Genomic DNA, 26,781 nt, shown 5'->3' on the forward strand with positions numbered 1-26,781 from the left:
ATCATTTTTGTGAAAAAATATGATTTTTTATTTTTACGGCTCTGCATTATAAACTTCTGTGAAGCACTTGGTGGGTCAAAGTGCTCACCACACATCAAGATAAGTTCCTTAGGGGGTCTACTTTCCAAAATGGTGTCACTTGTAGGGGGTTTCAGTGTTTAGGCACATCAGGGGCTCTCCAAACGCAACATGGCGTCCCATCTCAATTCCAGTCAATTTTGCATTGAAAAGTCAAATGGCGCTCCTTCCCTTCCAAGCTCTGCCATGCGCCCAAACAATGGTTTACACCCACATATGGGGTATCAGCGTACTCAGGACAAATTGCACAACATTTTTTGGGGTCCAATTTCTTCTCTTACCCTTGGGAAAATAAAAAATTGGGGGCAAAAAGATCATTTTTGTGAAAAAATATGATTTTTTATTTTTACGGCTCTGCATTATAAACTTCTGTGAAGCACTTGGTGGGTCAAAGTGCTCACCACACATCTAGATAAGTTCCTTAGGGGGTCTACTTTCCAAAATGGTGTCACTTGTAGGGAGTTTCAATGTTTAGGCACATCAGGGGCTCTCCAAACGCAACATGGCGTCCCATCTCAATTCCAGTCAATTTTGCATTGAAAAGTCAAATGGCGCTCCTTCCCTTCCAAGCTCTGCCATGCGCCCAAACAATGGTTTACACCCACATATGGGGTATCAGCGTACTCAGGACAAATTGCACAACATTTTTTGGGGTCCAATTTCTTCTCTTACCCTTGGGAAAATAAAAAATTGGGGGCAAAAAGATCATTTTTGTGAAAAAATATGATTTTTTATTTTTACGGCTCTGCATTATAAACTTCTGTGAAGCACTTGGTGGGTCAAAGTGCTCACCACACATCTAGATAAGTTCCTTAGGGGGTCTACTTTCCAAAATGGTGTCACTTGTAGGGAGTTTCAATGTTTAGGCACATCAGGGGCTCTCCAAACGCAACATGGCGTCCCATCTCAATTCCAGTCAATTTTGCATTGAAAAGTCAAATGGCGCTCCTTCCCTTCCAAGCCCTGCCATGCGCCCAAACAATGGTTTACACCCACATATGGGGTATCATCGTACTCAGGACAAATTGCACAACATTTTTTGGGGTCCAATTTCTTCTCTTACCCTTGGGAAAATAAAAAATTGGGGGCAAAAAGATCATTTTTGTGAAAAAATATGATTTTTTATTTTTACGGCTCTGCATTATAAACTTCTGTGAAGCACTTGGTGGGTCAAAGTGCTCACCACACATCAAGATAAGTTCCTTAGGGGGTCTACTTTCCAAAATGGTGTCACTTGTAGGGGGTTTCAGTGTTTAGGCACATCAGGGGCTCTCCAAACGCAACATGGCGTCCCATCTCAATTCCAGTCAATTTTGCATTGAAAAGTCAAATGGCGCTCCTTTCCTTCCGAGCTCTGCCATACGCCCAAACAGTGGTTTACCCTCACATATGGGGTATCAGCGTACTCAGGACAAATTGTACAACAACTTTGGGGGTCCATTTTCTCCTGTTACCCTTGGTAAAATAAAACAAATTGGAGCTGAAATAAATTGTGTGTGAAAAAAAGTTAAATGCTCATTTTTATTTAAACATTCAAAAAATTCCTGTGAAACACCTGAAGGGTTAATAAACTTCTTGTATGTGGTTTTGAGCACCTTGAGGGGGGCAGTTTTTAGAATGGTGTCACACTTGAGTATTTTCTATCATATAGACCCCTCAAAATGACTTCAAATGAGATGTGGTCCCTAAAAAAAAATGGTGTTGTAAAAATGAGAAATTGCTGGTCAACTTTTAACCCTTATAACTCCGTCACAAAAAAAAATTTTGGTTCCAAAATTGTACTGATGTAAAGTAGACATGTGGGAAATGTTACTTATTAAGTATTTTGCATGACATATGTCTGTGATTTAAGGGCATAAAAATTCAAAGTTGGAAAATTGCGAAATTTTCAAAATTTTCGCCAAATATTCGTTTTTTTCACAAATAAATGCAAGTTATATCGAATAAATTTTACCACTAACATGAAGTACAATATGTCACGAGAAAACAATGTCAGAATCGCCAAGATCCGTCAAAGCGTTCCAGAGTTATAGCCTCATAAAGGGACAGTGGTCAGAATTGTAAAAATTGGCCCGGTCATTAACGTGCAAACCACCCTTGGGGGTGAAGGGGTTAAAGACAGCTGTCTTACATAGCCACCTTAAAAAAAGACTCCTGTCCACAGACTCAATTAATCAGTCAGACTCTAACCTCTACAAGATGGGCAAGAACTAAGAGCTTTATAAGGATGTCAGGCACAAGATCATAGACCTGCACAAAGCTGGAATGGGCTACAAAACCATAAGAAAGATGCTGGCTGAGAAGGAGGCAACTGTTGGTGCAATAGTAAGAAAATGGAAGAGATACAAAATGACTGTCAATCGACATCGATCAGGGGCACCATGCAAAATCTCACCTCGTGGGGTATCTTTGATCATGAGAAAGGTGAGAGATCAGACTAAAACTACATGGGGACAACTTGTTAATAATCTCAAGGAAGCTGGGACCAAAGTCACCAAGAAAACCATTGCTAACACATTACGCCAAAAAGGTTTAAAATCCTGCAATGCACGCAAGGTCCCCCTGCTCAAGAAGGCACATGTGCAGGCCCATCTGAAGCTTGCCAGTGAACACCTGGATGATTCTGTGAGTGATTGGGAGAAGGTGCTGTGGTCAGATAAGACAAAAATTGAGCTCTTTTGCATTAACTCAACTCGCCATGTTTGAAGGAAGAGAAATGCTGCCTATGACCCAAAGAACACCATACCCACTGGCAATAATGAAGGTTGAAATATTATGTTTTGGGGGGGTTTCTCTGCTAAGGGCGCAGGAATATATCAGTGCCTCAATGGGAGAATGGATGGAGCCATGTACCATAAAATCCTGAGTGACAACCTCCTTCCCTCCTCCCGTACATTCAAAATGGGTCATGGCTGAGTCTTCCAGGAAGACAATGACCCAAAACATACAGCCAAGGCAACAAAGGAGTGGCTCAAAAAGAAGCACATTAAGGTCATGGAGTGGCCTAGCCAGTCTCCAGACCTTAAAGGGAACCTGTCACCCCCCAAAATCGATGGTGAGGTAAGCTCACCGTCATCAGGGACTTATCTACAGCATTCTGTAATGCTCAGAATTCTGGGAGTTGTAGTTTCTTACCCTCATAGGCCATCACAACAGAACCAGGGAACATATTAAACGACAATAGAGGGGAAAAATCAAAACACTAAATAGCGTATGAGAACCCCAAGCCAAAATAACCAACTCCATGCAAGAGCATTAGAACAAGGAGTACAACAGGAGTCTATAGGTACTATAAAAAGTAATATTTTATTATACAAGTAAATAAAGTGCATACAGTGTACACAAAATAAATAAACACTAAAGTGCATAAGGATGGAACATGTGGATAACCACCGGTGCGAGCTGCCCATATAAAGTATCTATTCTTAGAAAGTGTAAAGCTGCCAGAAAGTCAAATAGTAGTCAGGCTCATGGGTAAAGCATATCCACGCTCGTGACGTGGCATGACTCCCTCTCTGAGGTCACATTAAAAATTACTTCCCCTTGAGAAAGCAAGACCACCGGAAGAGGTGAAACGCGTGTCGGGGGTTCTGTACATTGCATCCGATCCGGTGCCCGCTGTCCCATCTCGGTAAGCGCTGCTGTCGTTTGTTCACATAATGCTGTGGGATATGCTTTACCCACGAGCCTGACTACTATTTGACTTTCTGGCAGCTTTACACTTTCTAAGAATAGAAACGTTATATGGGCAGCTCGCACCGGTGGTTAGCCACATGCTCCATCCTTATGCACTTTAGTGTTTATGTATTTTGTGTACACTGTATACACTTTATTTACTTGTATAATAAAATATTACTTTTTATAGTACCTATAGACTCCTGTTGTACCCCTCATAGGCCATGTAGTATTCTGCGTTTTAACTACATTTCCCTGAGGCAAGGAGTACAGTGCGCATAGAAAACGGAGAAGTGTTTGCATGGCTGCTATAGGGCAATAATAGTCTCCCTCTATATCGCGGCCGTTTATGGTGGTCTTTGGCGGCTGGCACTGAGGTAACTGGGCAGCGGAGTCCCAAAATAAGCCCAAGAAGCAGTGGACCCTCATTGTGCACCCGCTGAGCAGCCTGCAGGTGAAGCTGCCGTGTAACGTGCTGCTGAGACCCCAAGACCCGCTCACCTATCCGGACGTGGACCGGGTGTTCGTCATGGTGAGCGGTTGTCTTCCCTTCTCCCTGCAGAAGACACTGAGGCTCTGTATCTGTACTGCAGGTCTCTGCTGCGACCCAGTATCTGAGCTGAGGCTGGAAACACAGCGAGGCTCAGACTCCAGGAAGTCCAAGTGGCTGATGGGCGAGGGCAGGGTATGGTGCGCAGGGTATGATGGGCAAAGTTCGGTGTGCAGGGTACGATGGGAAAGGTACAGTGGGCAAGGTGCTGTGTGCAGGGTATGGTGTCCAGGGTATGGTGTGCAGGGTACGGTGGGCAAGGTACGGTGGGCAAGATGCTGTGTGCAGGGTATGTTGTGCAGGGTATGGTGTGCAGGGTATGATGGGCAAGGTGCGGTGGGCAAGGTACGGTGTGCAGGGTACGGTGGGAAAGGTACGGTGGGCAAGGTGCTGTGTGCAGGGTATGGTGTTCAGGGTACGGTGGGCAAGGTGCGGTGGGCAGGTTATGGTGGGAAAAGTATGGTGGGCAAGGTGCTGTGTGCAGGGTATGGTGTGCAGGGTACAGTGGACAAGGTGCGGTGGGCAAGGTACGGTGTGCAGGGTACGGTGGACAAGGTGCGGTGGGCAGGGTATGGTGTGCAGGGTACGGTGGGCAAGGTGCGGTGGGCAAGGTAGGGTGTGCAGGGTACGGTGGGCAAGGTGCGGTGGGCAGGGTATGGTGTGCAGGGTACGGTGGGAAAGGTACGGAGGGCAAGGTGCTGTGTGCAGGGTATGGTGTGCAGGGTACGATGGGCAAGGTGCGGTGGGCAGGGTACAGTGTGCAGGGTACAGTGTGCCATCTCACGAGGATCTCATCTCCGGATGGTCCTACATGATAGGCTCTAGGAGAACTGATCTGTGACTACAGCAGCAGTTGGCATCAATGTGGCTGTTATTTTCATCCCCCTTTGGCACATTTGTGCCTGTCTGATGCTTTTGTGACCAGATGTGCAATGTTAGTAAAAGAGGATTACTTTTAGGATATGCCGTGTGTATCACATGGGTGAAGGCCATACCGCTGTGGTCTAAGGATGAGCAGATTCTCTCCAATCACCCCGAGACATTTGGTGAATCAAATGTGCAGTATTATACTCTGAGGTCCAGTGCTATATACCCCTGTTTGTATGGTGGGAGTTCTACACACCCCTCACCTGCTGCCATAGTCACAGAGGATAGTAGGATGATGGTGCCCTGGGGTCACACTGTGATTACACTGAGGCTGCTATATAGTCTGATCGCTTTACACGCGGACTGTGCTGTGGTTTGCGGTGCGGGTTTCTCTAGATGCTCCTCCATCAATGGAATTCCCTTCAATCTGCAGTGTGTTTTCTGCGACTGTTTATTTTACTCACTTACATAGCGCCATTAATTCCACAGCGCTTTACAGAAATCATCATCACTGTCCTCATTGGGGCTCATCTAGATTCCCTATTTGGAGTACTGGAGAAAATCCCTGCAAACACAGGGAGAACATATTAACTCCTTAAAGATGTTGTACTTGGAGGGATTTGAAGCCAAGACCCCAATTCCACTACGCCACCATGCTGCCATATGTGTTATATGGTGGCCACTGATATGATCATCTATCTATATAATCGTCTAATGTCCACTTCCATCTGTTTATCTGTCACGGAAACCCCGTGTCGCTGATTGGTCACGGGGTTTCAGCGACATTGGCGCAGGAATTAAATCACGCTTCGCTGATTGATTGGTCGTGTCCGGCCGGGCGCAACCAGTGACAGGCGCAGTCCGGCCGCAAATTGGCGCTGGATTTGAACCACACTTCGCTGATCGGCCAGCCGCCGGGCGCGACCAATCAGAGACATTGACACGAAATTTAACCCCCACTCACAGCACAACGTACATACATACATACATATATGCATATTCTAGAATACTGGATGCCTTAGAATCGGGCCACCATCTAGTATATATATATATATATATATATATATATATATATACACACACACAGACACACACATACACATGAATATATATTCCAGTGGTGAGTGGAGTACTTGGAGCAGTGACCCCTACGTTGGGAAAATGGCTACAACAGATCCCAGGAGCAACATCAGAACGTTCTGTCCAGAAGAGCGCAATGCTAGAAACAACTAAGATCCTTAGAATGAGAAAGGAGAAAAAAGACCACCCCCGTTGGGGGGTGAGAGGGAAGTTTTTATGTGTGTGTTGGCCCATATATATATATATATATATATATATATATATATATATATACATATATATATATATATATATCTAATATATAAAGCTGAATGTGTGTGTGTGTGTATGTATGTATGTATGTATGTATGTCCGGGATTGGCATCTGAACCGTAGCAGCTACAGCCACAAAATTTTGCACAGTCACACGTCTGGACCCCGAGAGCGTCATAGGCTATGTTGTGAGGTGAAATTTTAACCCCGCGCTTTCCAATTCACCAAACAATTTTGCCCCTATCTACATAATGGGGAAAAAGTGAAAGGAAAAGTGTTGGAGGCGTCGCAGCTACAGGCACAAAATTTTGCACAGTCACACGTCTGGACCCTGAGAGCGTCAAAGCTATATTGTGAGGTGAAATTTTAACCCCGCGCTTTCCAAGTCACCAAACAATTTTGCCCCTATCTACATAATGGGGAAAAAATGAAAGGAAAAGTGTTGGAGGCAAATTAACAGCTGCCAGATGTGAACAAGGGGGACTTAAAGAATGACAGCGATGGCACCAAAGAGTATATACTGTACAGTTGCTAAGGTGGGGCCCCAACATGGGATAATCACACCACCACGGGGATATGAACACACACACAAAATGCGCCACACACTACCACGTGCTCGAACACATATACCACCCTCAGTGCACATTTCACCACACATACACCAACCTCGCCACATAAAAGTAGAAACACAAAAGTCGCCGCTCAAAACTCGCCACGCGCAAAACTCTCCACATGCAAAACTCGCCACACGTGCAAAACTCGCCACACGCAAAACTTGCACACGCAGAAAAATTGCCACACGCAGAAAAATTGCCACATGCACAAAAGTTGCAACACATGCAAAAGTTGCCTCACACAAAACTTGCACATACTCAAAAGGCACCACACATAAAACTCGCCACGCGCAAAACTCGCCATGCGCAAAACTTGCTGCACACAACTTGCTACACTAACCTGTCACATGCAACTCGACACACAAAAAGTTGCTACACGCATGTCGCCACACAAAACTCATCTCACAAAAGTCCCTACATGCATGTCGCCACACGCAACTCAACACACACAACTTGACACACGAAACTCGCCCTAAAACACACACAAGTCTGGTATCCTTCAAAAATAAAAATCTGATTAATAAGCAGACAAACTACAAGAGCAACAAATGTACCATATAGGAATCCGGCAGCTGTCAGTCACATGACCAGTCTATTATGTGTATGTGTGAGCTAATATATACTGCCAGGGGGTGGGCTTACTGTTGGCTGGGGATTTATCAGGCTGCCATTTTAGCTTACAAATACTGAGGTAAAAATACTGACCAAATAACGTGTGAACGAGGGCTAATACAGGAGGAGATGGCATACAGCTATATACTATATACAGGAGATGACACACAGGTATATACTATTTACAGGGGAGATGACACACAGGTATATACTATATACAGGAGGAGATGACACACAGATATATACTATATACAGGAGAGATGACACACAGGTATATACTATATAGAGGAGGAGATGACATACAGGTACATACTACATACAGGAGGAGATGACATACAGGTATATACTATATACAGGAGGAGATGACACACAGGTATATACTATATACAGGAGCAGATTACCTACAGGTATATAGTATATACAGGAGGAGATGACACAGGTATATGCTATGTATAGGAGGAGATGACATACAGGTATATACTATATACAGGAGATGACACACAGATATATACTATATATAGGTGAGATGACACACAGGTATATACTATATACAGGAGATTACATACAGGTATATCTAATATATAAAGCTGAATGTGTGTATGTATGTATGTGTGTATGTCCGGGATTGGCATCTGTACCGTCGCAGCTACAGCCACAAAATTTTGCACAGTCACACGTCTGGACCCCGAGAGCGTCATAGGCTATGTTGTGAGGTGAAATTTTAACCCCGCGCGTTCCAATTCACCAAACAATTTTGCTCCTATCTACATAATGGGGAAAAAGTGAAGGGAAAAGTGTTGGAGGAAAATTGACAGCTGCCAGATGTGAACAATGAGGACTTAAAGAATGAGAGCGATGGCGACAAAGAGTATATACCGTACAGTTGCTAAGGTGGGGCCCCGACATGGGATACTCACCACACACGGGGATATGAACACAAACACAAAATGCGCCACACACTACCACGTGCTTGAACACATATACCACCCTCAGCACACATTTCACCACACACACACACCAACCTCGCCACATAAAAGTCGAAACACAAAAGTCACCACTCAAAACTCGCTACATGCAAAACTCGCCATATGCAAAACTAGGCTCACGCAAAACTCGCCACACGTGCAAAACTCACCTCATGGAAAACTCACCTCATGCAAAACTTGCACACACAGAAAAATTGCCACATGTACAAAAGTTGCACCACATGCAAAAGTTGCCTCACACAAAACTTGCACATACTCAAAATGCACCACACATAAAACTCGCCACGCGCAAAACTCGCCATGCACAAATCTTGCTGCACACAACTTGCTACACTAACCTGTCACATGCAACTCAACACACAAAATGTTGCTACACGCATGTCGCCACACAAAACTCATCTCACAAAAGTCGCTACATGCATGTCGCCACACGCAACTCAACACACACAACTTGACACATAAAACTCGCCCTAAAACACACACAAGTCTGGTATTGTCCTTCAAAAATAAAAATCTGATTAATAAGCAAACTACAAGAGCAACAAATGTACCATATAGGAAATACGGCAGCTGTCAGTCACATGACCTGTCTATTATGTGTATGTGTGAGCTAATATATACTGCCAGGGGGGAGGGCTTCCTGTTGGCTGGGGATTTATCAGGCTGCCAATAGCAACCAATCACAGCTCAGCTTCTATTTTGCTACAGTTAATTAACCTGAGCTCTGATTGGTTAATATAGGCAACAAAGACATTCTCAGTATAACAAAGCTAATATATGTTGTGAAATGCTTCTATTTGCTTAGTTTTTGCCTTTTAATAATTACATTTCTATCTATTTGTTTTGTGGTTTTTGTGTGCAGAATAAATTTTTGTTAACACATTCTATTTTGCTAACAGCAGTCATTAACCCGGGCGAAGCCGGGTAGTACAGCTAGTATATATATATATATATATATATATATATATATATATATATATACTGTATATGTCTATATATATCCAAAAAATAAAGGGAGCACATCCTAGATATCCCACATCCTAGATATCACAGAATTAAATATTCCAGTTGTAAATCTTTATTCATTACATAGTGGAATGTGTTGAGAACAATAAAACCTAAAAATGATCAATGTAAATCACAACTAATATCCCATGAAGGTCTGGAGTTGGAATGATGCTCAAAATCAAAGTGGAAAATGAAGTTACAGGCTGATCCAACTTCAGTGGAAATGCCTCAAGACAAGGAAATGATGCTCAGTATTGTGTGTGACCTCCACGTGCCTGTATGACCTCCCTACAATGCCTGGGCATGTTCCTGATGAGGCGGCGGATAGTCTCCTGAGGGATCTCCTCCCAGACCTGGACTAAAGCATCCGCCAACTCCTGGACAGTCTGTGGTGCAACGTGACATTGGTGGATGGTGCGAGACATGATGTCCCAGATGTTTTCAATCAGATTCAGGTCTGGGGAACTGGCGGGCCAGTTCATAGCTTCAAAGTCTTCATCTTGCAGGAACTGCTGACACACTCCAGCCACATGAGGTCTGGCATTGTCCTGCATTAGGAGGAACCCAGGGCCAACCACACCAGCATATGGTCTCACAATGGGTCTGAGAATCTCATCACAGTACCTAATAGCAGTCAGGCTACCTGTAGCAAGCACATGGAGGGCTGTGCAGCTCTCCAAAAAAATGCCACCCCACACCATTACTGACCCACTGCCAAACCGGTCATGCTGAAGGATGTTGCAGGCAGCAGATCTCTCTCTACGGCATCTCCAGACTCTATCGTGTCTGTCACATGTGCTCAGTGTGAACCTGCTTTCATCTGTAAAGAGCACAGCATGCCGGTGGTGAATTTGCCAATCTTGGTGTACTGTGGCAAATGTCAAGCATCCTGCACTGTGTTGGGCTGTGAGCACAACCCCCATCTGTAGATGTCGTGCACTCAGATCATCCTCATGGAGTCTGTTCCTAACCATTTGTGTAGACACATACACATTTGTGGCCTGCTGGATGTCATTTTTCAGGGCTTTGGCAGAGCTCTTCCTGTTCATCCTTGCACAAAGGTGGAGGTAGCGGCCCTGCTGCTGGGTTGTTGCCCTCCTACGGCTCCCTCTACATCTCCTGGTGTACTGGCCTGTCTCCTGGTAGTGGCTCCAGCCTCTGGACACAACGCTAACAGACACAGCAAACCTTCTTGCCACAGCTCGCATTGATGTGTCATCCTGGATTAGCTGCACTACCTGAGCCACTTGCGTGGATTGTAGAGTCCATCTCATGCTACCACGAGTGTGAAAGCACAACCAACATTCAAAAGTGACCAAAACATCAGCAAGAAAGCATTGGTACTGAAATGTTGTCTGTGGTCCCCACCTGCAGAACCACTCCTTTATTGAGTGTGTCTTGATAATTGCCAATAATTTCCATCTGTTGTCTATTCCATTTGCGCAACAGCATTTGAAATTGATTGCCAATCAGTGTTGCTTCCTAAGTGGACAGTTTGATTTCACAGAAGTTTGATTTACTTGGAGTAATATTCTGTTGTTTAAGTGTTCCCTCTATTTTTTTGAGCAGTGTATATATATATATATATATATATATATATATATATATATATATATATACACACACACACACAAGTGCTTCTCATGAAATTAGAATATAATCAAAAAGTTAATTTATTTCAGTCCTCCAATACTGTACAAAAAGCGAATTTCATATATTATATAGTCATTACAAGCAGAGTGATCTATTTCAAGTGTTTATTTGTTTATGCTGATGATTATGGCTTATAGCCAATGAAAACCCAAAAGTCATTATCTCAGTAAATTAAAATACTTTATAACACCAGCTTGAAAAATGATTTTATAATTCAAAATGTTGGGTTACTGAAATGTATGTTCAGTAAATGCACTCAATACTTGATCGGGGCTCCTTTTGCATCAATTTCTGTGTTAATGTGACATGGCATGGATGCGATCACCCTGTGGCACTGCTGAGGTATTATGGAAGCCCTGGTTGCTTTGATAGCAGCCTTCAGCGTGTCTGCATTGTTGGGTCTGGTGTCTCTCATCTTCCTCTTAACATTACTCCATAGATTCTCTATGGGGTTAAGGTCAGGAAAATTCGCTGGCCAATGAAGCACAGTGATACTGTGTGGACAGTGTGGATAGGTGCCAAGTCCTGCAAGAGAATGCAATCTCCATCTCCAAAATGCTTGCCAACAGAGGGAAGCATGAAGTGCTCTAAAGTTTCCTGGTAGACCGCTGGGCTGACTATGGTCTTGATGAAACATAGTGGACCTACACCAGCAGATAACATGGCTCCCCAAACCATTACTGATTGTGGAATCTTCACACTAGACCTCAAGCAACTTGAATTGTGTGCCTCTCCACTCTTCCTCCGGTCTCTGAGACCTTGATTTCCAAATGAAATGCAAATATTATTATAATCTGAAATTAACACATTGGATCACTGAGGAACAGTCCAGTTCTTTTTCTCCTTGGCCCAGGTAAGACGCTTCTGGTGTTGTCTATTTGTCATGAGTGGCTGGGCAAAATGGAATGTCACACTTGCAGCCGATGTCCTGGATACGTCTGTGTGTGGTGGCTCTTAAAGCAATGACTAAAGCAGCAGTCCACTCCTTATGAATCTCTCAAAACTTTTGAATGGTCTTTTCTTAACAATCTTTTAAAGGCTGCAGTTATCCCGCTTGCTTGTGCACCTTTTTCTACCAAACTTTTTCCTTCCACGCAACTTTCCATTAATATGCTTGGGTACAGCACTCTGTGAACATCCAGCTTCTTTGGCAATAACCCTTTGTGGCTTACCCTCCTTGTGGAGTGTGTCAATGAATGCCTTCTGAACATCTGTCAAGTCAGTAGTCTTCCCCATGATTGTGGAGACATCTGAAACAGACTAAGGGACCTTTTTAAATGACTAGGAAGCCTTTGCAGTTGTTTTTTGTTAATTATTCTAATATATTTAGATAATGACTTTTGGGTTTTCATTAGCTGTAAGACATAATCATCAACATTACCAGAAATAAACACTTGAAGTAGATCACTCTGTCTGTAATGACTATATAATATATGAGTTTCACTTTTTGTATTATAGAACTGAAATAAATTAACTTTTTGATTATATTCTAATTTAGTGAGAGGCACTTGTACACACGTATATATATATATATATATATATATATATATATATATATATATATATGGATATGCTGTATATATATATATATATATATATATATATATATCATAAAAATGAGAAAAAAGTCGGACCGCACCAACAGTCTCTGAAAGATGTAGTGGGAACCGCTCACCTGCACGTTGATAGCCAAAGCATCCAATCCTGGGTGCAGAGTTCCGTAGAAAAGATCCAACTGTAGATATCGATGAAAGGAAAAGGAACGCACTCACTGGACGTCTGATGCAGGTAACTTTATTGTAATATGAAAGTCATCTTCACAACCGGGGGTGCTGTACAAGGAGTGCGGCAAAGCTGGACAACAGCTGTTTCGCGCCAGAAAACAGCTGTTGTCCAGCTTTGCCGCACTCCTTGTACAGCACCCCCGGTTGTGAAGATGACTTTCATATTACAATAAAGTTACCTGCATCGGACGTCCAGTGAGTGCGTTCCTTTTCCTTTCATCGATATATATATATATATACACACACACACACAAAGAAAGACACACAATCGTGCAAAGCTTACATCTGTTATTCAATTGTTTATCACTAAACTGATAATATTTGAGGCACTTTGTGTTCGGCACCACTCACTTCTGCATCAGACAATGAGCAGCACTCGTGATGTTGTGTCTGCTATACCTGATGAATGTAGACAACACCTTCAAGCAAATTAATTATCTCATATGAAGTTTTCCACAAATTTTCATCCATACCTGTGACCATGATTGTTCTTATGTTTGCAGATTTAAGTTCATGAAGAACTGGTTTTGTTTCAGACTTCAGTTTATTTTCCATGATCAAAAAGCCTAGGAACTGAAGCTCATTCTCTACATCTTCTCTGGAAAGAAAGAAGTTCTTAAAGTTAAAAAATGAATTCTGAGATTATTGACATTTAAGAGATACCTACAGTTTATATGTTATAATATGCAACATGCAAGCATTACTCTTACAGTTAGCTGGCTATTATTTTACCCTATTATGTGACCATGGTCATTGAAAAAGGGCATTTGATCCTAAGAGAAACTGCTGGATTATTGCTGCTGTGGAAATTGGAACAATGAACAATGGGGTGTTTCCGATTTTCAGTAGTACGTACCAACCAAAAGTGATCATAGAAAGGACAGCTAATGAATAGTGTTAAGCGATACCATCCGATATGCAAAGGTATCGGTATCGGATTGGATCGGCCGATATCGAAAAAAATATCGGATATCGCCGATACCCGATACCAATGCATATCAATGGGACACAAAGTATCGGAATGGTTCCCAGAGTCTGGAGGAGAGGAAACTCTCCTTCAGGCCCTGGGATCCATATTGATGTATAAAATAAAGAATAAAAATAAAAAATATTGATATGCTCACCCCTCTGACGGCCCCGGCTCTTAGCGGTGCCTCCGTTCCTAAGAATGCAGAGTCAAGGACCTTCGGTGACGTCGCGGCTTGTGATTGGTCGCGTGACCGCTCATGTGACCGCTCACGCGACCAATCACAAGCCGCGACGTCTTCGAAGGTCCTTCACTCCCTGCATTCTTAGGAACGGAGGCACCGCTAAGAGCCAGGGTCCGCCGGAGGGGTGAGTATATCAATATTTTTTATTTTTATTATTTATTTTTTACATGAATATGGATCCCAGGGCCTGAAGGAGAGTCTCCTCTCCTCCAGACCCTGGGAACCATACGCACCGCACACTTCCGATTCCGATTTCCGATATCGCAAAAATATCGGAACTTGGTATCGGAATTCCGATACAGCAAATATCGGCCGATACCCGATGTTTGCAGTATCGGAATGCTCAACACTACTAATGAATAATCCAGAGTCACAGGTGCCTGAGGCTTACAGATGCACAAGGATAGCAAAAGCTAACTTGTCTAGTCCGATATCACAGTTAAGTTACTGTGTGTCACGGTTTTATAACTGATTGTGGCCTAGGGATGCTGTGAGTGTTAGCTCAGCAGCTCTTTGAAATCTAGAGTCTGCTGGACTGTTGGTTTTATGAGTGACACTCCGGTCATTCAATCTGATCCTGGGGTGTGCTGGGATGTCAGTATTTTGATTGACTGCTTACTGCTCAGTCTGGCCTGGTCTCTAGGTGTTTCCTCAGATGCCTTCCATCCTTAATCATTAGATATTTAGCAATTCAACTGTTAGTCGTCAGTGTCAGCTGTAGCTTTGCTTTGACTAGGTGTGCGTACTTGCTCTGTGTTAGACATCGGATCCTGTTTTTTGGCCTTGGATCTGTTATGACAATTCTCATGGATTTCGCTTCTGCTTTTGATGGTCTCTGACTTCAGGTATCTAACTTGGCCTCTGACAATCCATTTGTTCTACTCCCTGGTTTTGATGTACCCTTTTGGCTTTTGACCCCAGACTATTTCTTAACCACTTTTTGACTTACCCCTCTGTATTAAAAGGCCTCCTGGTATCTGACCTCAGACCTCCTGACTAGTATTTAAATACTAACACGGGGAGACACACGTAACCCTTCATTGTGAACAGTCATGATGAGATGTGGTTCACTGTAGCTGCCTCTTGCTGAGAATAGCCCTTTTCTTTTCCCTGATGAACCCTGGCTTATTATCCTGCGGGAAAACGCATCGGGATGGGCAGCTAACTGGATGAGTACATCCTTTTTCATTGTCTTCTTTTGACCACTGTCAATTTATGGATGGATTCATCATGGTCTGCATCAGTTTTGATATATGTCTAAGGCCGGGTTCACATTAGCGTTTCTGTGTGAAGCTTACATGGTGTACGCCGGGACATGCTTTTGCATGCATTCGCATGCGGATGCGTATGCATGCGTTGTTTCGCAGTGTGCAGCAGTGTCTGGCAAAAGCAACAAGTTGCATTTTTTAGAGGCGTCAAATATTGCGCAACCTTGCGCATGCAGATGATTGCAGATGAGTGCTTCAAAAAACGCATTACTGTCTATGGGAACGCATTGGTACGCAAAGACATGCGTACGCATGCTTTGACACGCATGCATACTTCAGACTGAACATGTCCAGGAACTGGTTTTTACTAATGTTTTTCATTTATTTTCCACACGTAACCTGGAGCAGCACCACACAACCTGGATCATCCTCTGTTGGAGCGGCACCTCATCGACCAGCCAATGAACAGGCCCAATCCCAATCATCCACCAGTGATGGAGCAACCAGGCAGGCTTCACTGGCTGGTTTTCCTCTCTCCCAGCCCTCTGCCACTACTTTACTTGGGTCTGCTCACCAGCAGCAGCGGCCTATGATAGGTCAGTCATGCCTGACTTTATTCACTTAAGCTCTGTCTTCAAGGCTGGGATGAAGGCGGTTGTAGAAAAACTGGATAGTGGGTTCAGTCAGGTGAACACACTTTTCTAGGAAGTCCACAGACGCCTTGACCGCCTGGAAGCCGACCTTCATAGACCGGCGCAACATTATTTTTCCGCTATAGAATTGGGCATGACGGAAAACCTTATTCCTGATATCCAGCTGTATGTGATGAAGGCCTGTTAGGCTGCTTACACTGAGGCCATGCAGCAGTCCTGATATCAGCAGCAGGCACAAACTTAATTCCCTACAGGCCAACAAGCTCCAGCACAGCATCAGTGGCAGAATCCACCAGCACCTTTCCCAACATCACAAGGACTTAGATACCAGTCTGCTCACCAAGTAACCTATCCACCACTACCACAACCACTGCTGGACATTAGGACTGTTCCAACAGTACCCAGCTACACCATGCAGCCGAGTGCAGCAGCCCAGCCTTCCCCTTCAACCATGCAGCTGAATACAGCAGCCCAGCCTTCCTCTTCAACCATGCAGCCGAGTGCAGCAGCCCAGACTTCCCCTCCCACCATGCAGCAACAGGAACCAAAAGGCCGAGGAAGCAGCAAAACAAAGGCCAGTAATTGAAACGGAAAGAAACATTAACCACCCCCTCCACCCTTACCTCCGAATGTGTCTTTGTTTTCAAGTCTGTCCACACCTTCCCTTGGTTCTTTCCCATCCAATGTGTCAATCCCTTCCAACTTGTTTTCCACTCCTTATGTGTCCTCTTCCCCCAATGTGTCCTCTGCCAATGTTTCTTAGTTAAATTTCAAGTTTTATTTTTGTTAGTAAAAATTATTTTGTTTCACAATACCTGTCTCCCTGTGTTTTCTTTATCTCTTTATTTAAACGTGTGTATTGTTGAGTGAAGTATTAACCGGTGTTACAGTTAAGGTGTTTATTATTAAAGTTACAGTCAAGGTGTTAATATTACAGTCAGAAAACAGTACCGGTACATAACATTACAGGTGCATTTGACTTATTTACAGCTTAAACCATTTCATCTTGCCAAGCCACACGTCCAATATCAGAAACAAAGTAGGCAGCCAATTTATTCCTCAGAGGGTGAGCATGGTAATCCTGCAATGTGGTATTAACAGGTTCCTCAAGTTCGAAGTGGGGTTACTCTTTTGACAGGAAGTAATTATGCAAAACAACACACGCTTTCACAACCTCATCAATTGTCTTTATTTTAAGATTGATAGCTGTACCTAAAATGTGCCATTTAGCTGCCAGCAAACCAAAAGGCACACTCCACAGTTCTTCATGCCCTTGTCAGTCAGTAGTTGAAAATCCTTTTTGTGTGAATCAAGCACCAACTTGAGTATGGTTTTATGAGTTTGGCACACATTTGAAACACCTCATCCCCAACAACAAATGGCATTGGTGGTCCTTCAGTGTTCGCCATAGGTTGTGGCGGTGGAAAATTAAAATTATTACCATACAAACGTCCCATGTCGGAGTCTGTGAGTCATTTCCTGGTCCAAATGAGCCAACGTCAACGGCGACAAATCGATACTCAGCATCTTCAATTGCCATGAGAACAATGGAAAAGTATTTTTTATAACTGAAGTACTTGGATCCACTTTCAGCAGGTTTCAGACTTCGAATGTGTTTGCCATCCACAGGCCCCACACTGTTTGGAAAATTACAAATTTCCTTGAATTTTTCAGCCAGAGTTCCGTTGTGGGCTGGAGGAGGAATTCTGCACACAGAACGTCACACAATGCATGGCAGGTGTCTCCAACAATCCCAGAAAGGGTGGACAGTCCAATCCAAAATTGAAAATGTAGAGATCATAAGGTCTCTCCGGTAGCCAGGAATCTGTGAAAAGAAAGTGGGGGAAAAAAAATCAGTGTATGGCTTTTAGAACAGTAATATTAATGACAGGTGTTTCTAATTCAAAATTAGGTACCTTAAGATCACCAACAGAAGTTCCTCAGCAGGAATTGCTCTACATAGCTTTGTGTCCTGCCTGGTGATGGATCCTCTGACACGTAGCAGCAATTCTTGGAAGCTCTGTTCAAACATTGTTGTGTACTCAAAAAACTTTTGCGGGTTTACAGGAAGCTCGGTTTTCAATAAGTGGTAGGTTCCACAGCTATCTTGCAATTTAACAATGGGGTGTTGACTACAGTGACAACGACGTCTTCTCCATCTTTCTCGTCTCCTTTCTTCCTCACAAGCCACAACAAAAGCAAAAGCCAATTTCAATGATAAATCCAGATTCAGATTGTAGTTCTCCACGCTAAGATCCATCTTGCAGCAGGATACAGCATCAAAAGAAGAGTATTTGTGTCTCTATATATAGAAATACCATAAGCCACGCACATTGGGAAATACCATACACATGCGTATAAACAATGCAAAGGCATGCAAAAACGCATACAAATGCATGCACACACAGCGTTTTTTTTGCCGTCATGCATAAGATCATGCGGATAAAAAACGCAGCGTAAACGTGCGTTTGCATGTGTTTTGGCATGCGTTTGTGCATGCAGATGATATGCTGTGCACAGAAACGCTAATGTGAACCTAGCATATGAGGTGTATCTTTGTTGTTTAAGTGAAGCAATGCCATTTTGACGTTGTAGGCGTTGTTATTGCCATTATCTTGTATTTATAATTCTTTATTACTTGTACCCATTATCATATGTGCTATCAACAGTGGGTGAACCCATAACAACATGGCACCAACCTTTTAAGAGTTGCAAAACTTTGAGATATATACAAGTAATTTCTCTTTATTCATGAAATTGCTCACTAATGCACATTACTAGAATAGATTATCAGATATAAGTGTATTGATGGTATTCAAAGCAGAAACTAATCCTGAATAAGACTGGTATACCTACTCTGAGAAAGAATACACTGATGCAGTTTTTTGGCTGAGCACCATATAGCACATTAGCACGTTAAGTATTTTTTGGTGTTGGTGATGGTGTTTCTTTGATAGTTCCACCCTTTAGGGTCATAAGGGAGAGCCGATGTTGAGTGGGGGCGCCATGTCGAACGTAGGGTGACAATCTCCGCGGTAAGGTAGGGTGAGAAAGGGAAAGGTCACCCCTCACCAAGTTTATCTCTATCCCTTTTAGTATTGTTAAGATTGTGCTATTCTCTTGACGCTAATATATGGGAAATTTTACCTTAAAGCATTAAAGTTATATTTTAGGGGTATCATTTTGTTTTACAAAATGAAAGAAAAGTCAGCTGGAGACAAGCTGCTCCACAACATAAAGTTATATTTTAGGGGTTTTATTTTTGTTTTGGTTTAAATAGGTCCAGGCTAACCTTTGTCCACCACTGAAAGTGCCTAAAATGGCTGTATGGGCATCAAAATTAGATCATTGTCCTGTTCTGCAGAAAACCTTTGGGTCCTAGCTGTCATGTGGACTAGAGCTGAGCAAACAATTTCGGATGGCTATGGTCCAGCAGCCACGTCGGAGTGCAGTGAACTTTCTCTTTGTTTCTGATTAGTAGGACCAGCGCAAAATCATCATGGTGGTGTGATACACGTATGACATTGCTCTGGGGCACTAGAAGGGACATCAGGAATGACTACCAATGTGACCACTGTACCAAAGGCCTGCAAATCTTTTTGCTCAACTCTTATGTGGATGTTACACATACCACTTGTAATATTGTTGTAAACCAAGCATGCCTGTTCATGGCAGCAATATTCTGTGATGGCAGTGGCCGATATCAAGAGAAAAATGTTATGGCCTTCTTGTAAAAGATTGGTAATGTAATTATTAATCACCAGCATCAGCTCAAGGAGGTACTAGAGGTTTTGGAGACAGTAAAGGGGGATTTATTAAAGCCACTTTTTATTAAAACAAGATTTGCAATTTCTTAAACAATTTTCCAAAATGTCACACGTTTCACCCCAATAGGGGGAGTGGTCTAAAAAGTGGAACATCTGCACTTTAAAAATGTGAGCAACCTACTTGTATAGGAGAGCAAACACATGCATTAAACAAAATTGAATTCAATGAAAACTGTACCTTTTTTGTCATATTAACATGACATGGACTAAACATTTTCTGTTTATTTAAAAAGAGAGGAAATAGCTCTGAAAATGACTAAGATGATTTTGCAGTGAACTGCATTTCCTGGAATGTTGCAAGTTTCTGAAATGTGTCTTAGCATCCACAGAGCTATCAAAGCATCAACCTGGATATCAATTGTAACTGGAGTGGAGAATCTCAGGCCCATGGCCCTCGATAACCCTTAATCCAGCCAATGGGAAGATTCTTGAGATTCTGTTGTGAATTTGGTTTTGGGCTCCCCCGGTGGTCACTGGTGGTACTGGACTTGTGTCCTCATTTTCTCTGTTCACCTGTTTCCTCCAGGATATGGGAGTTTCCTATTTAGCCTTGCTGCTCAGTCATTGCCTTGCCGTTCATCAATGTAACCAGAGCTTTCTGTTGCATGTTCCTGCTCCTAGACATCTGATCAGCTAAGTTGGACTTTTGTCCTGAGTATTGTTTTTGCATTTTTGTTCCAGTTCACAGTTCTGTTATATTTCTGTAGCTGGAAGCTCTTGTGAGCTGAAATTACCACTCCAGTCTCATGAGTTGAGACCTGAGTTTAAAGTAATTTCAGGATGGTCTTTTGAATAGGGTTTTCAGCTGACTGTGAAGTTCCCTTTTCTATTTTCCTACTATCTAGTAAGTGGACCTCGCTTTGCTGAACCTGCCTTCATACTACGTATGTCTTTTTCCTCTGAACTCACCGTCAATACATGTGGGGGGCTTCTGTCACCTTTTTGGGGAATTTCTGCTAGAGGTAAGCCAGGCCTGTTTTTCCTCTGCCAGGGTTAATTAGTCCTCCGGCTGGCGCTGGGCGTCTAGGGATATAACGTAGGCACGCTACCCGGCCACTGTTAGTTGTGCGGTAGGTTTAGCTCACGGTCAGCTCTAGATGCCATCATCCAAGAGCTAGTCCTTATTTATGTTTTTCAGTAGTTCTCTTGCCATTGAGAACCATGACAGTATGACCGGCCCATGTTAAAACTATTGGCAGTAGAAAGGAGAGAAAAAGAAGTTTGCAGATTTTTTTTTATTTTTTTTTTTTAGTTTGCTCATTAGTTGGCTCTTTAGCATTTCTGCTTATACTGCAGCCTTTGTCTCTCTCTCCTTCTAACCCTTGAATGGCTCTGATCTCATCTAATTAAAATGGATCCTCAGAGTCTGGCTACTGGTTTGAATAATCTTTCTATGAAGGTTCAAAATCTACAGGATTTTGTTATTCATGCTCCTGTATCTGAACCTAGAATTCCTTTACCAGAACTTTTCTCTGGGGATAGATCTCGTTTTCAGAATTTCAAAAATAATTGCACAGCAGGTCAGGATTGTAATTTCCTTGCTGCGGAATGACCCTCAGGATTGGGCATTTGCATTGGCACCAGGGGATCCTGCGTTGCTCAATGTGGATGCGTTTTTTCTGGCTTTGGGGTTGCTTTATGAGGAACCTAATTTAGACATTCAGGCTGAAAAAGCCTTGATGGCCCTATCTCAAGGGCAAGAGGAAGCTGAAATATACTGCCAAAAATTTCGCAAATGGTCTGTGCTTACTCAGTGGAATAAGTGTGCCTTGGCGGCGAATTTCAGAGAGGGTCTCTCTGATGCCGTTAAAGATGTTATGGTGGGGTTCCCTGTGCCTACAGGTCTGAATGAGTCCATGACAATGGCTATTCAGATTGATCGGCGTTTGCGGGAGCGCAAACCTGTGCACCATTTGGCGGTGTCTCCTGAGGAGGCGCCAGAGAATATGCAATGTGATAGAATTCTGTCCAGAAGCGAACGGCAGAATTTTAGGCGAAAGAATGGGTTGTGCTTCTATTGTGGTGATTCAACTCATGTTATATCAGCATGCTCTAAACGTACAAAAAAAGTTGATAAGTCTATTTCAATTGGTACCTTGCAGTCTAAGTTTATTTTATCTGTGACCTTGATTTGTTCTTTGTCATCAATTACCGCGAACGCCTATGTTGACTCTGGCGCCGCTTTGAGTCTTATGGATTGGTCCTTTGCCAGGCGCAGTGGGTTTAATTTAGAGCCTCTGGAAGTTCCTATACCTCTGAAGGGTATTGACTCTACGCCATTGGCTAGTAATAAACCACAATACTGGACACAAGTGACTATGCGTATGAATCCAGACCATCAGGAGACGATTCGCTTCCTTGTGTTGTACAATCTACATGATGTTCTGGTACTTGGATTGCCATGGCTGCAAGCCCATAATCCAGTCCTTGACTGGAAAGCTATGTCTGTGTTAAGCTGGGGATGTCAGGGGGCTCATGGGGACGTACCTTTGGTTTCCATTTCGTCATCCATTCCCTCTGAGATTGCGGAGTTTTTATCTGATTATCGTGATGTTTTTGAGGAGCCTAAGCTTGGTTCACTACCTCCTCACAGAGATTGCGATTGTACCATAGATCTGATTCCGGGTAGTAAATTTCCAAAGGGTCGTTTATTTAATCTATCTGTGCCTGAACATGCTGCTATGCGAGAATATATTAAGGAGTCCCTGGAAAAGGGACATATTCGTCCATCTTCCTCTCCCTTAGGAGCCGGTTTTTTCTTTGTATCTAAAAAAGATGGCTCTTTGAGGCCGTGTATTGATTATCGACTTTTGAATAAGATCACAGTCAAATATCAGTATCCTCTGCCACTGCGGACTGATTTGTTTGCTCGAATAAAGGGGGCTAAGTGGTTCTCTAAGATTGATCTCCGTGGGGCGTATAATTTAGTGCGAATTAAACAGGGGGATGAGTGGAAAACCGCATTTAATACGCCCGAGGGCCACTTTGAGTATCTAGTAATGCCTTTTGGTCTTTCAAATGCCCCTTCGGTTTTTCAATCCTTTATGCATGACATTTTTCGTGAATACCTGGATAAGTTTATGATTGTGTATCTGGATGATATTTTGATTTTTTCGGATGACTGGGACTCTCATGTCCAACAGGTCAGGAGGGTTATTCAGGTTTTGCGGTCTAATTCCTTGTGTGTGAAGGGTTCTAAGTGTGTTTTCGGGGTCCAAAAAATTTCTTTTTTGGGGTACATTTTTTTCCCCCTCGTCCATTGAGATGGACCCTGTCAAGGTTCGGGCTATTTGTGATTGGACGCAGCCTTCGTCTCTTAAAAGCCTTCAGAAATTTTTAGGCTTTGCTAATTTTTATCGTCGATTTATTACTGGTTTTTCTGATGTTGCTAAACCTTTGACTGATTTGACCAAGAAGGGTGCTGATGTTGCTGATTGGTCCCCTTCTGCTGTGGAGGCCTTTCGGGAGCTTAAGCGCCGCTTTTCTTCTGCCCCTGTGTTGCGTCAGCCTGATGTTACTCTTCCTTTTCAGGTTGAGGTCGACGCTTCCGAGATTGGAGCGGGGGCGGTTTTGTCGCAGAAAAGTTCCGACGGCTCCGTGATGAGACCTTGTGCTTTCTTTTCTCGAAAGTTTTCGCCTGCGGAGCGAAATTATGATGTTGGTAATCGGGAGCTTTTGGCCATGAAGTGGGCTTTTGAGGAGTGGCGTCATTGGCTCGAGGGGGCCAGACATCAGGTGGTGGTATTGACTGATCACAAAAATTTGATTTATCTTGAGTCTGCCAGGCGCCTGAATCCTAGACAGGCGCGCTGGTCGTTGTTTTTCTCTCGATTTAATTTTGTGGTTTCATACCTACCGGGTACTAAAAATGTGAAGGCGGATGCCCTTTCTAGGAGTTTTGAGCCTGATTCCCCTGGTTATTCTGAGCCTACTGGTATTCTTAAGGATGGTGTGATATTGTCTGCTGTCTCCCCGGACCTGCGACGGGCCTTGCAGGAGTTTCAGGCGGATAGACCTGATCTATGCCCGCCTGGTAGACTGTTTGTTCCCGATGATTGGACCAGTAGAGTCATCTCGGAGGTTCATTCTTCGGCGTTGGCAGGTCATCCTGGAATCTTTGGTACCAGGGATTTGGTGGCTAGGTCCTTCTGGTGGCCTTCCCTGTCTCGAGATGTACGAGTTTTTGTGCAGTCTTGTGATGTTTGTGCTCGGGCCAAGCCTTGTTGTTCTCGAGCCAGTGGATTGTTGTTATCCTTGCCTATTCCTAAGAGGCCTTGGACCCACATCTCTATGGATTTTATTTCTGATCTCCCTGTTTCTCAGAAAATGTCTGTCATCTGGGTGGTGTGTGACCGTTTCTCTAAAATGGTTCATTTGGTTCCCTTGCCTAAATTGCCTTCCTCATCCGAGTTGGTTCCTCTGTTTTTACAGAATGTGGTTCGCTTGCATGGCATTCCAGAGAATATCGTTTCTGACAGGGGGACTCAGTTCGTGTCTAGATTTTGGAGGGCGTTCTGTGCTAGGATGGGCATTGATTTGTCGTTTTCGTCTGCGTTCCATCCCCAGACTAATGGCCAGACCGAGCGAACTAATCAGACATTGGAGACTTATTTGAGGTGTTTTGTGTCAGCGGATCAGGATGACTGGGTTGCCTTTTTGCCGTTGGCGGAGTTTGCCCTCAATAATCGGGCTAGTTCTGCCACTTTGGTTTCTCCATTTTTTTGCAATTCGGGGTTTCATCCTCGTTTTTCTTCCGGTCAGTTGGAGTCTTCGGATTGTCCTGGAGTGGATGCTGTGGTGGATAGGTTGCATCGGATTTGGGGGCAGGTGATGGACAATTTGGAGTTGTCTCAGGAGAAAACTCAGCGTTTTGCCAACCGCCGTCGTCGTGTTGGTCCTCATCTTCGCGTTGGGGACTTGGTGTGGTTGTCTTCCCGTTTTGTCCCTATGAGGGTTTCTTCCCCTAAGTTTAAGCCTCGGTTCATCGGCCCGTATAAGATTTTGGAGATTCTTAACCCTGTGTCCTTTCGATTAGAACTCCCTGCATCTTTTTCTATTCATAATGTCTTCCATCGGTCATTGTTGCGCAGGTATGAGGTACCGGTTGTGCCTTCCGTTGAGCCGCCTGCTCCGGTGTTGGTTGAGGGTGAGTTGGAGTACGTCGTGGAGAAGATCCTGGACTCCCGTGTTTCCAGACGGAAACTTCAGTATTTGGTCAAGTGGAAGGGTTACGGTCAGGAGGATAATTCTTGGGTGACAGCCTCTGATGTTCATGCCGCTGATTTGGTCCGTGCCTTTCATAGGGCTCATCCGGATCGCCCTCGGGGTTCTTGTGAGGGTTCGGTGCCCCCTCCTTAAGGGGGGGGTACTGTTGTGAATTTGGTTTTGGGCTCCCCCGGTGGTCACTGGTGGTACTGGACTTGTGTCCTCATTTTCTCTGTTCACCTGTTTCCTCCAGGATATGGGAGTTTCCTATTTAGCCTTGCTGCTCAGTCATTGCCTTGCCGGTCATCAATGTAACCAGAGCTTTCTGTTGCATGTTCCTGCTCCTAGACATCTGATCAGCTAAGTTGGACTTTTGTCCTGAGTATTGTTTTTGCATTTTTGTTCCAGTTCACAGTTCTGTTATATTTCTGTAGCTGGAAGCTCTTGTGAGCTGAAATTACCACTCCAGTCTCATGAGTTGAGACTTGAGTTTAAAGTAATTTCAGGATGGTCTTTTGAATAGGGTTTTCAGCTGACCGTGAAGTTCCCTTTTCTATTTTCCTACTATCTAGTAAGTGGACCTCGCTTTGCTGAACCTGCCTTCATACTACGTATGTCTTTTTCCTCTGAACTCACCGTCAATACATGTGGGGGGCTTCTGTCACCTTTTTGGGGAATTTCCGCTAGAGGTAAGCCAGGCCTGTTTTTCCTCTGCCAGGGTTAATTAGTCCTCCGGCTGGCGCTGGGCGTCTAGGGATATAACGTAGGCACGCTGCCCGGCCACTGTTAGTTGTGCGGTAGGTTTAGCTCACGGTCAGCTCTAGATGCCATCATCCAAGAGCTAGTCCTTATTTATGTTTTTCAGTAGTTCTCTTGCCATTGAGAACCATGACAGGATTCACAGTGCTTGGGCCGGCAGATGTATTTTGCCGGCTCATTATTTTCTTCTAACTCTGTGAGCTCGTGCATGCAATGTTAACTACTGAACTGAATGAAAGACTACATACTGACACCAGTGCCAGCAGCAGGATGTACTTTGTGGTTGGAGTAACAGTGGAATTTTTATTGCCCCCAAATTATGGTATAACTATTCAAATGATCATGGGCTGAAAATAGATTCCCCACCTCTGGATTAAAACATGGCCCTAAAATAGCCCTCCAAACAGTGCAATGCCCACCAACTATTCCTCCAAACATTATAATGGCTAAACATAGCCTTTCAAATATTATAATAGCACGCACACAGCCCTCCATATAGTATAATGGACCCCACATAGCCTTCCATATCATATAATGGGTCCCATATAGCCTTCCATACAGTATAATGGGCCAAATATGGCATGCCATATAGTATAATAGCTCCACATAGCATTCTATATGGCATATTGTGCCTCACATATCTTTTTATACAGTATAATGGCTCCCACATAGACTTACATATAGTATAGTGGGTCATACATAGCTTTCCATATAGTATTTTGGGCCTCACATAGCCTTCCATATAGTATAATAGATCCT

The 26,781-nt window shown here is 43.6% G+C and overlaps 1 protein-coding gene across 1 annotated transcript in view; it reads right to left on the minus strand.

The window, feature by feature from the left end:
- LOC143808068 (putative cation-transporting ATPase 13A5) overlaps positions 1-26,781 on the minus strand; it is a 642,074-nt gene that overhangs the window by 371,051 nt on the left and 244,242 nt on the right. The window contains exon 18 of the mRNA XM_077290325.1: positions 13,633-13,757. Coding sequence (XP_077146440.1) covers positions 13,633-13,757 — 125 coding nt within the window. The remainder of the gene's footprint in view (positions 1-13,632; positions 13,758-26,781) is intronic.

This window comes from Ranitomeya variabilis, chromosome 2, assembly GCF_051348905.1.
Source record: "Ranitomeya variabilis isolate aRanVar5 chromosome 2, aRanVar5.hap1, whole genome shotgun sequence".
In the NCBI taxonomy this organism is placed as follows: Eukaryota; Metazoa; Chordata; class Amphibia; order Anura; family Dendrobatidae; genus Ranitomeya; species Ranitomeya variabilis.